The sequence below is a fragment of the Astatotilapia calliptera genome, chromosome 18 (genome assembly GCF_964374335.1).
Source record: "Astatotilapia calliptera chromosome 18, fAstCal68.1, whole genome shotgun sequence".
Classification (NCBI taxonomy): domain Eukaryota; kingdom Metazoa; phylum Chordata; class Actinopteri; order Cichliformes; family Cichlidae; genus Astatotilapia; species Astatotilapia calliptera.
The window spans coordinates 15,931,183-15,946,629 of record NC_137439.1 but is presented as its reverse complement, the minus strand read 5'-3'; the positions used below and the strand labels follow the sequence as shown (position 1 = coordinate 15,946,629).

General features: G+C 42.2%; 1 protein-coding gene across 7 annotated transcripts in view; it reads left to right on the top strand.

Annotated features, from left to right (window-relative positions):
* mib1 (MIB E3 ubiquitin protein ligase 1) overlaps window positions 1-15,447 on the top strand; it is a 59,024-nt gene that overhangs the window by 36,038 nt on the left and 7,539 nt on the right. For all 7 annotated transcript variants that reach the window (XM_080292241.1, XM_080292239.1, XM_080292238.1 and 4 more), the window contains 3 exons: window positions 11,268-11,400; window positions 12,705-12,791; window positions 13,260-13,418. In XM_080292241.1, coding sequence (XP_080148367.1) covers window positions 11,268-11,400; window positions 12,705-12,791; window positions 13,260-13,418 — 379 coding nt within the window. The remainder of the gene's footprint in view (window positions 1-11,267; window positions 11,401-12,704; window positions 12,792-13,259; window positions 13,419-15,447) is intronic.

Below are 15,447 nucleotides of genomic sequence, written 5' to 3'. Positions count from 1 at the left end.
TTTCCATGAGCCTGGGCCTTCCCTGTGGTTATGTCTATATTAAGCTGTCCAAATACAGGATGATTTGCATCCACATTAGTGTTTTCACGGAGGCATAAACCTCCGTGAAAGTGACAGCGACAGCCGTGTCCAGAGGAATTACGTTTTTGGGTTGTCCAGTCGTCTCTTTCTCAGGTATGCAAAAAATCTTTGCCAATTTTATACAAAGTTGGCTTTGGCTTCACTTGTCCTGTAAATCCTCCCTCTCCCTCACCTCTACCCTAATTCCCTAATTGTCCTGCGTTTATTGTTCTCATTTGGTACTATTGCCCCCCAAAAAAGGTCACGCTACAACCACCATAGGACACGCATCATAACAGAAAACATTGATGGTATCTTTTGAAATTTGGAAAAAATTTGGCTGGGAAATAACCTGAGAGAACATTTTGGAGGAGATTCAAGACTTTCTTCATCAGTCCACTCTGGCACTCATCCCCTGATCGTTACTGGACTTATTTTAAGTCATTACTATGTGAAAGTTCTGTTTAGCGTATCCACACTGTTACACTGCACTGGCCCTTTCCAGATTTACACCCTCTGGGGATGTCTTTGTGAAAGCTCAGTTTTCAGGTGGATAAAAATACTGATTTAGTTTAGAGAAAGCGGTTAAACAGAGTAAAGATGTTTACGATTTTAACCATCTTAATTTCGACGTACTTCACCATCAGCACCTCTCTTCTGCCTCCTCCCACAGCTCCCCGCTTTTGTATCCTGTCCCCCCACACCCGCCTGCCTCCTTTTCCCTTTACACAGTGCATCATTTGAAGAGGTGAGGCTGTTGAGCGCTTGGAGGAATAAAAGTGATTTATGAATAGGGCCAACCTACCTGGGTGCTGGAGGGGGAAGCCAGTGGCAGTCAGCTTCTCTGATCCAGTTGCCCATTGTTCCCTTCAGCCTCACTGCAGGGGAAGTTCCTCTGCCTCTCTGATATTTTACCGTGGCTTACTGGTGCCACATTTTTTTTTTTACCAATAAGTGACTCACAAACTCCACAGATACCGTCGCACAAATGCCTGTGATCCACAGCCATTTTCTCATCCTCAATTTATAGCTTATGATCTTCTTCTTTTTTTTTTTTTTTAATAGAAGGAAGGATGCAAACAACCCATGCACTCTGCATGGGTTTTATTGTTGTGCTTGCCCTAACCTAACAACAGTTTGACTTTCTGATTTTAAAGATTGTTTTTATCCTGACTCAAGAGAGCTTCTATAGACACAAAGATGATTTAGCGTTTGAGAACAGTGTGAAAACTTTGTCACAAACTTTGCAGACTGTCATGAACGTCATATAATTTGGTCAAAATTAGTGATCTTCCTCAGACACAGTGACGCATTTGTTAGTCTTTTCAGTTTTATCTGCCGTTTGCCATGTTCAATCCAATGTACACAGTAATATTAGATCATTCCTGCTTGTGGGATGTTGGTGGAAATGAACCTATTTCCAGGTGGGCAGCTACAGTTCATTAAAAGATAAATCAAGACTGCGATATTTCAACATAAACCTAGAAATCCACACCATGCACACTGTGCACCTTGATTTAAGCTGGTGCTCCTGTATTTTGTAATTATTTAGGCCTTTGTTTTATTTTATTCCCCTGGTTGTTCATTTAGGCTCTGCATTGTGTCGCTGTATCCTATTCAATAGTTAAGTCACTGGAGTGAGAAACCATCAAAGATGTAGTGCAGTGACTGGTTCATGCAGCGAGCCTGGGTACCACTTTGCTGCAGCATGCACTGTGAGTTACTTGAAAAGTCCCTCAATTGTCCACCTCTCTATGAGCTGGGACCACTCCAACAGATCAGCCAGAGGACACGCTGATACAAGCCCCAATCCCCCTATGACCAATCAGAACGCCCACACTTCCTCCTAGGGTTGGGCCAACAGTGGCTCTGAGCCAATAGATAAGCTCAGCCATGCTGTAATGCTCTGTCTGTCCTGTGGCATGCTGAAACATTGAGTCCTGGCTGCTATGTTGCTATAGCACATGCAGGGAGAGGGAGGGTTGGGGGTAGCGGAGGGAGGGAGGCATGGATGGATGGATAGAGGGGGAAGAGAAGAAATGAGGGATGGAGGGAGGGAAGGAGTGAGGGAGAGGTACAGCCCATACGGAAGGGACTCAAGGACATAAAGAGCTTTTGGGAAAGTGACTATAGCATGCAAAGAGAAATGCTTGCATTGTGAAGCCATTGTACTAACTGATGGCATTTTTTCCCCTTTTTTGCCCACTTGCCAAACCTAGAAAGAGCAGGATTTATTTGTGGCACTTTAAGTGCCTCAGCAATGCAGGTAATAAATATGACAGAGCAAGGTGATATACTTTCACAGCGCAGCTGTCAGACATCTTTAATATTGTCTCCACCACTTAAAAAACTAGTGTAGTTTATCTATTTATTTGATGTATTGGAATAAGTTTTAGAATTTATTTGTGCATTAGGTGACACTTTAACACCAGTGTTTCACATTGGTTTGTGTTTTTAGGAAACATTGAGCTTTGCTGCTTGTTTCGTAGTTTAGTGAACACGTGTAAAACATTGCTGTAACAGTTCAATATTGCTAAATACAGTTTCACGCCACACAAAACTGAAGAAAATTTGCTGGTATGTAACATTTTATGCAGCTAGTTACTTGCTGTCAGGTATTTCTTCAGTCAGTTCTACTTTATACATATATATCGCTGTGTTTTGTTTTGTTTGTTTTTTTACACAAAAACTTACTTTTAAGTCAAATTTCATAAAACTTGGTAGGGAGGTGAAGCATCAGCAAAGTAAACTGATATAAAATTTTTGATGCAGCTCCTAATTGCCCTTTTTTTACTGTTTAATAGGGCATTGGGTTAATTTATGTTAATATTTTCCTGCCCTCAGATAACTGAGTGAGGTTTTCAGAGAGCCAGAGTTATACAGATAACCAAATATTTTGAATTTCTTACATTTTGTCATTTATCAAAATTCTACTAGTATCATACAGTGAATATCATTATCATCATCCTAGATTGTGGTTGGGAATGTCACAAGAGTATTTTTTAGGATTCAAATTCATATCCCTGAGCAGTACTGAGTATCAGTCTCTGAGAGAGATGTAATTATTATGTGTGGTTAAATGTGCTTTGTCTTTGTTTAGCTTTCTATGTCCAGTTAAGGTATACATTTTCTTTTTTTTTTCTTTTTTCTTTTTTTCGGTGGGTATTCGTAATCTTAATGTACTCTGAGGGACACATTCAGGTCAGTGTTCAGATCAAAACGAAGCTTAGCTGTTGAATAATGCAGGCCATGTTACCTTGGTAACCCGTATGGACACTGAAGTCAATGGCTCCATGTAAATGCAGCACGACAGGTCAGACAGGATAAGAAGTTCTGTTAGTTTATGTCTCCTGGTGTGTTTGTGCATGTGGCTGTGTGGATACTCGCGTGATGCTTGCATGCTCAAGAAAATTGGCTTTCATTTTGTGGAGGGGAAAAAAAAAAACATTATTGGGATTAGGCAGAGTAGCCTATGTGGAAAATTGCTGTGGAAAACCTTCATTGCAGTATCTGTGCAATGAATCATGAGTCTGGATCTATGGGGAATCTGTTGACGTTTCCGTGCTGTATGTGTGTAATGTACAGTACATTGATATAAGCTCTATTTCCCCTCCATTAACAAGTTGGCTGTTAGACATTTTCTGTGCTGCTGTGGAACATATGGCCTGTTGTCTCAGTGCTTAGGGAAGGCAGTAGCTGATACAATGTCCTTTGATCCCCATTATTTTCCACTGCAAACAATAGATTGTAATTACCAAACTCCTCCTTCAGCCACAGCGTCGTCTTCTGCTTATGTGCCTATAAGTAAAAATGCCGAAGAAGTCAGACTCATCTGCTGCAGCACTGCAGTTTGTTTGTGTCACTTTGGATCTGCTCTGCCAATTACTGTGGTAGAAAAATTGATGGTGCGTTGTCATCATTTTGCCATCATGCTTGAGGGGGGATGCTGTCAGGTTTTCACTAATACAGCTTAAACCATAGAGAAATGAGTGTTTCAGTGGAAATGTGGGGCTTATGTATTTGTGACATGGTTGTAGGCATAAAAAGGTGGGAGGTGGGGTCGGGAGTCAGGAGTGATTTAAGTTGCTAGATTTTCCCTGAGCCTGTAGATCATAGGGGCCTCTCAGACTGTCCTCCCATACAGTGACAGTGGCCGGCTGATGAGTGGCTGTCGATCGAAGGACTTGCAGAGTGGCCGAATTCTCCACCGCTCTGCAGAACTCGTAGCCAGTCACTCGCTTCTATTTACTGCTTTGAGCGTATATCTGGAAAGGCTTGTAGTTAATTTTACCAAGCAGGAGTATGTCTAGTTTTGGTTCTAAAATAAGTGTGAAATAAGCTTTATGATTAAAGCATGACCAGTATCTCAGTCACAGCAAAATAATTGTTAATCGGGAATGAAACACTGGCCTCACAGATTGTGCAGTGTAGATGTTGCTGAGTGAAAGAGCTTTAGCCTAAACATTTGAGAAGCATTCAAACGGCAGTGATGTGGTGGCATGACACAGAAAGGGAAGGGCCCTTGACAACCACTGACCAGATCCCAGATGGGGCTCCAATCAATCTGCAAGCCTGTGTGATTGAGGCCTAACACAAGAAAGAGAAAGTTGTTGCTTTCAAGGTTTATTATACTTCTATGTCAATATAACCAACTATGTTAGCGATGCACCAATATATTGTCCAAATATCAGCATTGACTGTTATACTTGTTTAAAACATATGTACCATCCTGGATTTCCATATTCACTAAATCCTTTAAAAAAATACAATCACTTTACTAAAAGTAGAGAAGCCAGTAAACCAAATGAAATAAAAATATTAGAGTATATTAGAGTATTTACTGTGGAAAATATTGAGGATGATGCACCATCCTATCCTACATGTAGTAAAACAGGCCCAAAAACATGATACTAACACCATGCTTTTCATAGATGGTATAAGATTCTTCTGGTGCAGTGCAATGGTATTATCATTCCCAAATCTGTTTTAGGATTGAAAATGTAATGGTTTATACATTCGCTTAAGAACTGAAAGATCCCTGGTTCAATCTCAGGAGAAGACACAAATCCCTCTGGGGTTGCTCAAAGAAGGGCAAAATTCTGCCAAATTAAACATGTGGCGCTTCCTGGTGTGGCGACCCCTTGTGAATAAGGGAGCAGCTGAAAGTAGCTTCTGTTTTAAACAGAATTATAGATCCAATGACATGTCAAAGGGTTTGGTTATTGAATCCTCATCGTCGAGTCCTTTCTTCACCATATTGCACCCTACTTGTGACTTTTTCTACAGACCCAGGTTTGAGGGGTCAGGCTGACATCATTTCCATTTTATAGACTTTTAACAAGCCACTTCTAATATTTTCACCAGTCATTTATTCCTTTGCAGAATGGGGCTATTTGTAAAATTACACAAGGTACAGAAAAGTTAGAGAAACATATTTAATTCTTTTTTTTTTTCTTTTTTTTACCATTATGCATACTGTGCGATTTGTTTTAGCTATTCTGATGTTTCTCCAAGTGCTAACATTTATGGATGCATTCTCTCTCCAGCACACTTTTTACTTGAGGGTTTTTGCTTTATCACAGGCAGGATTAAAGTAAACATATAATTACATTATTTCTGCAAAATTCCCTCCACGCCCAAAAATTAGTGGGTTGGGGGTTCTTCCATGTGATTTGCCAGTCACTCTTTTATATTTCAATATTGAGTTCTTTTTCCCAGCTTCCCTTTATAGATGCGGTTGAATTTTTAGTATTCATTAACAATCCATAATAAAATCATGGTCTAATTCTCATTGCACTTCCCTTATATGCTTTATTCATTTAAATGATATAATTTGCTTCCATTGAGGGCTATCACAGGAAGTCATGCTTACCAAGATCATATTTTTCCTTCATATTTTGGACAAATTATGGCTCCAAGTTGTTTTCCAGAATATTCCAATTTATTTCTTTGTTTTACTAACGCATGGTTTTAGTAACATTTACATTTGTGTCATTTTTTTCACATTAAGTGGAATTAATTAATCTTTTTTTAAACCTTTCAGTGGGTTAATATACATTTTTTTCTCCCTGCTGTCAAAATACTTGCACTAGTCCCGGTCTATCCAACCCTATAAGGGGGAAAAGTGGTGTTCAATAATTATATAGATGTTTTATAAGTAATGATGTTATTGAGCCATTCTCTGGTAAGTGTAAGTATGATTTAGATGTCTCTTTAGTCTAATATAATCTGCATGTCCTTGCTCCTTCTTTTATGTCATTCTTCCCTTGTTAAGTAAAAGGATGTGTATTATGACTATTATGGCTTGTGCAGCAATGAAAATGAGGCTTTTTCAAGGTGCTGAGGAGAATGAAGTGCAAAGGAAGAGGAGCATGGGAAAATAATTGGGTCATCTCGAACCAATGGGATATTAACGCGCCATTGGGCTTCTCTGACTGTCTTGCTGTCCCTTTTTTTTTTTTTTTCCTTTTTCATGACTTGCCATGAATCAGGGCACTCCGTATCACCAGGTGATTTACGGCTAATTAAAGCTAAGCCTTTATAGACCACACCCACTGCCCAAATGGACAGAAAACTGAATTGGAGATGTTTCAAAATGCATCTCTTGTCTCCTGGACAACCTTCAAGGCAGCGGCAATACTATAGCGATAATCAAAACATCAGAGAAATGCACCCCTTTCCTTCCTGGTTTATGCAAATAGTCCGTAATAAAAGCATGCTCACTCAGGGGCCTCAGGTAGAGGCAGGCAGGGGAAGGTCACATTGTGGGGAAAATTATTCTCTTCACGGCATGGTAATGAAAGCTTTTTTTATCGAGCGGAGCCAGTTAGGTTCTTGTCCCCAGCTCTCTGCTGCACTGCTGGTCTGGACGCTACTTGTGTTTATTTACTCTGTCCACAGCAGGATGGCACATACCTGTGGGATGGTCATGACAAAGTGAACTTGTAACTAATTGCATCTAGGAGTGTGGCAGTGCCCGCGATGAACTCTGAGGGTTATATTTGCATTAAGAATATCAGCTACTTGAATTACTGTAATTGAAGTTGCGCACATATGTGCACACACACAAGGCATTAGAAGCATGCAGCATACCAGTCAAGCAGTCTCCTTCGGTAAGCATGTTTTAACATCACTGAAGCGGTTTTATGACTCTTCCCCCTACCAGCTGCTGGTGAGTTGGGGGGATCGAGCCTCACACATGATGAAGAGCACCTCCCTGCTCGGAGTGGGAAGGGGAGAAGTGGGTTTTCCATTTCAGCGGTAGTGTGCTGCAGCTGTGAATGATTTGTCAGGTAGTGGGTCCACTATTTCAAAGGACCTGAATATATTGATCCAGTCCTCAATGAGCTGACACCTCATGTATCGTCTGAACTTGCCTCTTCTGGAAAGGCTGTTCCAAGAAGGACCTGGGAGGGGGAAAGAATCCTACTGTAAGGTAGAAAGGAATGCTACCAGTTCAGCTCTGTTAGGCGGTTTAAAAAAGGCTGGGCAAATAACACTTTTTTTTTTTGTTTGACAAAATACATTGAGCCAAAGGTTTGCTTATCAGCTTTTTCCAAACGCTTTACAGCTGTATTACATGGTCTTGATTGGCAGGTGCAGTTTGCTCCGTTGTCATACAATCCATTAAATTTCCTTTACCTGATATGGATAAAAACAGATCTATTTGTGTCCCTGAAACTGTTGGAAGCTTTGCAGAAGAAGAGTTTTTGCTGGGATTTTATTTTAAGGCCAAGAATCACCTTTGATACAGAAGCTTTGGTGAAGGTACTGGGTTTTTGCAGCCATATTCTTTGGATCTGTACGTTTCAACCATATAAACACTGTAAGATTTGCGAGACTGATCATTTTCATTAATGGCTGCATAAAGCAATTTTATTTTCTTGAAGCAGGTGGCACCTTTTGGTGACTCATTTCCGATGCAGAATTGGGATCTTTTTCTTGGGCTCGAAGCCTTATTTAACGAGTGACGGTATGCCAAACACGTCTCCCACATCAGAGTAACCATATGTTTGTGCGCAGCCATTAATCTTAGACTGGATGTTGACTGTTCCTGTTCTGCCCTGTCCTACCCACGTTATTGTCCCCTGACTCTCACTTCCTGTTGTAATAACGGCTACTGACCACCACACAGATGGCTGTCAGCCAGGCGAGGGCAGCAGAAGGGCCCTGTCGACCCTCACACTCACACCAGCAATTGCGAGCACACACACTGTCTTACATGCAATGACAAATGCCAACACACACAAAGCTGAGGGCATCAGAGTCACAGTCAATGACAAATAGCAGCCAAAGACAACAAGACCCAGTGTGGCGTTCCTGAGGGGCTCTTTGAGATCTCTCACAGGGTGACCCAGTTTCATGATGTACCCCCTTATCCCCTATATGCTAGCATACCCTTTTCCATATTCACCCTAGCATTATTTTATAAGGTTAAGTCATCAGTTATCTCAATTATGTGAATGTTAGCTCCCAGGTCAAGTCATTCTTCTGCTCAGTAAAACCTCTGCAGCCTGGGCTGGTCAGAATCGCTCTTTTCTCCTCTTTTCTTCCTCTCAACGTCCGACCTCATCAGCTAACACGCAGTTTCTCCTATACTCCCCTCAGTTGCAGCTAACACCACTCACCCCAGAGATAAAAACACAACTTAAATTTATTTCTCAGTTCTTAATTCAGTCTTTTTTTCTGCTTTTACAGCAAATAGCTTAACTGCATTGCAGCAGTGCTAGTGTGGGGCATTAATATTAATGTCTGCCCATTTCACCCAGCGTGGCAGGGGAGCCTGTCAATCTAGACTTATATTGGAGGGGCTCCTTACGCCAGCGAACACCCGCCTCAGTGCTCAAGCGCCTGATTCGGACGCTAGAAGGCGCCACTGTGCCCTTGTATTAAAGCCGGTGTGCGTTCATTGGCCGGTTTTTCCATAGATGGTGGATATTTCCAGCCAATCCAGATGTGCTAATGTTCTGCCAGTAGGAGTGAGAAAATTGGTAAGAACGGGGGCTTCATGTGGGACAGTTTTGCCCTTGATTCTGGTGGGAACTTGTGGTTTAAAAAAAATGCAGCGTGTCCCTATGTAGCCAATTCTTCGCCAAGGCTAAACGAGTGTTGTTTTGAACCACTGGGAACAAGTTTTGCGTTGCAGCTTCAGGCGATAACCTTATGTGGCAAAATCTTTTCTTGAATGATTTGCTTGTTTAAGCCTCAACTCCTACCCAGCGGGTGGGCCACGGATGAAATTCCTCAGAAGTCCCCTATGAGATGTAAAATCTACAGTATGTAAGCAAATACGTCTTTGTAACAAAGGGGACACGTTATGAATGTGAGATTAGGCAGAATGGGTGCGGTTGCTATCACATTTAAGCAGTGCTCCTCTGCATTAAGTGGTTGAAGATGGCTGCAAGCAATGCAGGTGTGTGTGTGTGTGTGTGTGTGTGTGTGTGTGGGTCTGTGCAATGAGAGGGAGAGAGAGAGAGAGTGAGCAAAAGAGCAAGGGAGACTGGGATCAGTGTGCTGCGCTGTTCATCACTGCAGCAGTACGCCAGCCCTGAATCTCTGTCCGTACAGAGGTGCTGACTGCCTGCCCCGTGCCTCTCTGCTTTCCTCAAGAGGGTGTGCTGATGATGCTCTCTTTCATTATTCCAGTGGGAGGGAGGCGAGCTATAGGTTTAGCAAAAAAACACCCGCAGAGAGCCAGCCATCCTGTTCCCATTTAGACCAAAAGCTTGCTAGATTATTGTTTTATTTCGAACAGTTGAGCATTTTCACTGACCAGTGTCGACCGTGGCCTTTCCTGCCCTGTGCCCAAACCCACTGCCTCATTTTACTGTTTGAGATCCTGCTTATCTTAAGCACCCCAGTGCACGCTGGTCAGTTGTATCAAAGAGCCAGCGCCGAACTGGCCGCTTCTTTTTTGTCGCATTTTAAAGATATGCCCTGCATGCGTATTCAGGGTTAAACAAGGTCAGAAGTGTTCCCCCCAGCACTGCTGCTGCTGCCTTAATGGTGCCTGAAGGTACACTGTGTACCTATCTACAGAGAAGATACAAGAAGAGTTCAGGGATGTGCTTTTCTAAATGTTGTTTTATATTTCTTTGTATGTGAACAAAGTGAGTTGATGCACTGTTTGCACATTAAAAGCGGGAATTTGTCTCATTTGAGCGTTTAGTATTTCTCTCTTCTGTATGCCCATGGGCTAGAGTAGGAACAAAGTTAGGGTCAAGAACAGAGAGATAATGAATGAGGTGAAATACATATTTAAGTAAAACTGCCATACTGTGAAACCTGCTTTGTTTAATTGGAAGAAGGCCACTAAGACATTTAATTACAACACTGTTAATTACAACTTTTTAAGTAAAATCTACATATTTTGACTTCAGCGTAGATTTCCATTCTCTGACTTTAATGTTCTCCAGCCTTTGTAGTTAATAAACAATGGAAATATGTATGTGCCGTTCTGTCTTTCTTTAATGACACTGTCGGCCTTTCTTTCTTTTTTTCTTTTCATCCCTACTCTGACACTGTGACTCCTCTCATACATTTGCCTTTGCAGCCACATGTCTATGTGGCACACATCCTCTAAATGACCTTCAGTGACACTGAACCGGTTCTTGTCGACACACGGGACCACTTCTGTTTAACAGCTCTGTTTAAACAATAGATGTTTCTCCCTTCCCACCTCGTCGGTTTCTTCCCCAGGAGGAGACCTGAGTGAATGCAGCTAAATCTTGATTACCAAGTTGCCTTCCAATGATATGCGCTTTTGCGCATCATCAAGGGAAATGTGACCGCCCTTTTTAAATCAAGAGTCTGTAGGGGGGACGGACACTCTCAGATAAGACGCAGCACTTGCACTGCTCAAAGCTTGATGTAAATAACACTGTGCTTGGTAAAGCAACTCCTCCCTAAGTTGATTTAGTATTCTTGTCGCCATGTGTGAAAATGGGATATGCCCTGCTGCAAAAAGAAAAGCTGTGTATTGGAGTGTGCTGTGTATAAGTGGCACAGTCACTGTGACGTGTACGGCACAGTGACTGAGAGTCATAGATAGGTTTTTGATTACATCAGAAAATTTATACCAAAATAACTTGATTGTCCTGACTTTTTGAAGGATTTTTTGTCTTCTCATGCACCAAAGCCCAGAATCTAGCAAAGCACTGACTTCTCTCCCTCCCTTGTCTTCCTCCTCCTCCTCCTCCTCTGTGCAGTGCCATGCGTGTGCTGTTATCCAAACTGCCGAGGCCTTGGATCGTAGACGAGAAGAAGGACGACGGTTATACTGCACTGCACCTGGCCGCCCTCAACAACCACGTGGAGGTGGCTGAGCTTTTGGTGCACCAGGTAGCAACATTTGAATGCATGCTTAATCACTTAACCTGGCAGCTATTTCTGTAATACATACTTTATAACAGCATGTCTACAGAGGCACCATTATCACTTAAAAAGCGCAGCAGAAGCATGCTCCCTGTGTATCTACCTAGATACCCAGATGTTGGGGAGTGTTTGACGCCAATGCTGTAGTTCCATGAAAATTTCAGAAAGTAGATTTGAATCTTGAATCTATCCTGCCTCCGTAGACCGCTGAAATGCAGTCTACGGCATGGGGATTTCTGTTTTGTCAGACCCTTGTGAGACGTGTGAATGAAAAACACATTTAAATAGTCATCTGTGTAAAGCATAATACAAAAAATTTACATTTCACAATTATCCCAAAGCACTGAAGCAACCTGCACTCTTAGCTTTACCTGCCTACAGACCATTAAAGCAGCTTTCACTGCACTCCCCTGCAGCCTGCAAGCTGTAGACCAGTTGAAGCTCCTATACATGCCTCTTTTTTTTCTTTTTTTATTGAATCCATACACTTCACTGGTCCTCCAGGAGTATTCTTTAGTGCTGCTGGGCCATCATATCCTCCTCCTCCTGCAATCATAAGTTCATGCTCTTTTCTTTTTTTTCTTTTCCTCACCGAGATTGCAGGTTTAGCTCCTTGGAGACTAACTCGCACACGGGTTTACAGCAAAAGTCACCTGATCAAGCAGGAACTGGGTTAATGAGGATATGGTGCAAGGCAGTAACATTGCTGCAACATTCCAGTGCATGAGTGTTCGCAGTGCAAGCTACCTTTCAGCAGGGACAGCTTTTTCCTCCCCAAGTTCCTGCATTGGGCTTGTTCGCAGTGATGGCTCAGCTTTCTATTCAAAAACTGCACCACAGTACAAGGTGCACTGCAGTTTCCCAGCCAGCAAGCCAGCCAGTCAGCCAGTCTTATTACTTTGGGATTTCACACGCTGCCTGATCACAATACTTATCTTCCCTCCACATCTCCTCAGCTGAGGTGTTTGCAATTGGAAATGACAATCACATGCAGCGTTATTGTAGGATGCCTTTTTTTCTCTCTCTGCCCCCACCAGCTTCCCGGGTGATACTTTGTTGGTCGGCAGGGCTAAAGGAAACAACGTTCTGTCACGGCAAATAAAAATGTTGCAGTCTTTCAAGTGCAAAGGAATTAAATATAAAATATTTTCTTTTTTCCTGTTTTTATTTCTCTTATTTCATTACTTGTCTATCATCTCTGTGTGCACAACATGTTTGTTGCCCTTGTGTATATTAAGCTTTTTTGCTTCCCTCTTGTTCCCAACACCCAGGGCAACGCCAGCTTAGACATTCAGAATGTCAACCAGCAGACTGCATTACACTTGGCAGTGGAGCGCCAGCACACCCAGATAGTTCGGGTTAGTGGTTCCTCTTTTTCTCATTTGTTCTCCCTCTCTTTCTTGCCTTACTTAGTGAGCATTGTGTCTTTAGTCATCTCTCAGTCGGTCTTTTTACACTGTGCACAAAGGGGAGTAGAAAAACATTGGTGCAGCTCCACATTTAATTTATACGGTTGGATGTCCTGCAGTTGAACAAAGTCCTGCTTCAGAGGGGAGGGAAAAAGGCTCTCTAAGGCTGGTTAGAGTGTGTTAGCGTAGCATCGGATTGAGATTGCCACGTTGCCACCTTGTGGACTCACAAAAAAATGCACTCTATAATTGGGTAGCACAATGCTGAAGCAGTTCATTGTGAGCAGCCGGCAACCTTATAAATCAGGATGTGGCATTTGCATTGTAGCATTAAATTAAAGTTGTTTCACGGCGGCTGCGAGTTTCCCTCCGCTGTCGCCTTGTGCAACTCTTTGTTTATGTGTTTCTCTTTAACAGTTGCTGGTGCGGGCAGAGGCCAAGCTCGACGTGCAGGACAAGGATGGGGACACGCCGCTTCACGAGGCACTGCGTCACCACACGCTGTCCCAATTGCGGCAGCTCCAAGATATGCAAGATGTCAGCAAAGTGGAGCCCTGGGAACCTTCCAAGAACACGGTACATGTGCATCTATTATTAACCTCGCTGTTCATCCTATATCACATTTTACGTGTGTCAGGGATTCTTAAGGAGGTGGCCATACATAAAAATAAAACAAATGTTTGTTTCTGTGTATCTGTGTTTACTGATATACAACTTTAGGTTTTTAGAATTTTTTACTGTAGCTCAGTAATAATGAACAATGCTGGCATACTGCAGTAAAGGCTGACTTAGTAATTTTAGGAATGCCATCTTATTATATGATTCTGTTCTGATGTTCTGATTCATTTAGACATTCCCAAATATATTAAGCCAGGAAGGCAGTGCACAGTAATATGGCTCGTTAACGAGTTTGGTCACCAGCCACTGTTTTTCTGCTACTAGTGACTCTGTAACATATGCAGCTTACACTATGCTGCTAAAAGCATTCGCTCGTCTGGCTTCACACGCATATGAACTTAAGTGGCATCCCATTCTTAGTCCACATATGATGTCCGCCCACCCTTTGCAGCTGTAACAGTTTAGGAGTTTAGGGTTGTGTTTATGGGAATGCATTTTTCCATTATTCCAGAAGCACATTTGTAAGGTCAGACACTGATGTTGGACGGGAAGGCCTGACTCACAGTCTCCGCTCTAATTCACCCCAAAGGTATTCTGTCGGCTTGTGGTCAGGACTCTGTGCGGGATAGTCAAGTGCGTCCACACCAAACTCGTTGATTCATATCTTTATGGACCTTGCTTTGTGTATCGGTGTGTGGTCATGTTGGAACAGAAAGTGGCATCCCTAAACTGTTCCCACAAAGTTGGGAACACGCAATTGTCCAAAATATCTTGGTATACTGAAGCATTAAGAGTTCCTTTCCCTGGAACTAAGGGGCCAAGCCCAACTCCTGAAAAACAGCTCCACACAATAATCCTCCAGAAATACACGACCTACCAATTTATGGCTGAGTTTCTGTCATTCCCAGTCACTTTTACTTTGTTATAGATCCACTACCACTGACTGGAATATTTAGCAGTGAGAACATTTTACAAGTAGATTTGTTGAACAAGTGGCATGCTATCACGGTCCCATGGTGGGACTGTTGAGAGTGACCCATTCTGTCACAAATGTTTGTTGAAGCAGTCTGCATGCCTAGGTGCTTGATTTTATGCACCTGTGACTAGTGCTGGGCGATATATATATATATATATATATATATATATATATATATATATATATATCAATCATGTGGACGATAGAAAAGTGTCTATTGTGCCATTTGTCTGCTATCGTTTCTAACCTAATTTTATAAATTATTACATAAAATATACCATTAACCCCTTAAAACTGGTCGGAGCGGGCACGCTCTGTTTTGCCTAACTATTTTTTAAATCCCTGTAGAGCTGGAACCACGTAAGCTAGCGCAATAATTTTTTTGCATATGAAACCGGAGGAGTTGTACTTACATCTTATGCCATCAGCTTGTCCTAGGTCACGGTTTCCTTCCACATATAGCTTTGCAAAAACTGCATAAAAAGCACTTGCAGCAACAAAAACATAATATTCCAGAAACACGCTTTGCCGATCCAATCAGCTGTTCGTAACACTTCCTACGTTGGAATATAGGTCAGCGAGAACTATCGCATGTCCGCCATTACCTGCCCGAAACCAGAAGTGACGTCATTTTCGCAGAAAATGTAATTTTTTACCTTCAGGGCCTTATAAGCCTATGCTGGTGTTTTTAAAAGTTATGTTTGACTTTATGCTTTTCTGTATCGTTTCTGGGATGCTTAGAACTAAAATTACACTGTTGGAAATAGTTTATTTTGATGCAGATGCTGTTTCTTTGCAGCAAGTTGGGAAAAGAAAATCTATAGCCAGCCGAAGATACAGCAGTCTTTCACACAAGGCCCTTATGAGAAAACGTCCCAGCACCATAAACAAATCACAGGAGCCATCTCGCATTACATTTGTAAAGGCATGGCCCCTGTTTACGTAGTTGAGAAGGACAGCTTTCGTGACCTTGTCAAAGACCTTCATCCGAGGTACGTAAGCACTTCAGTA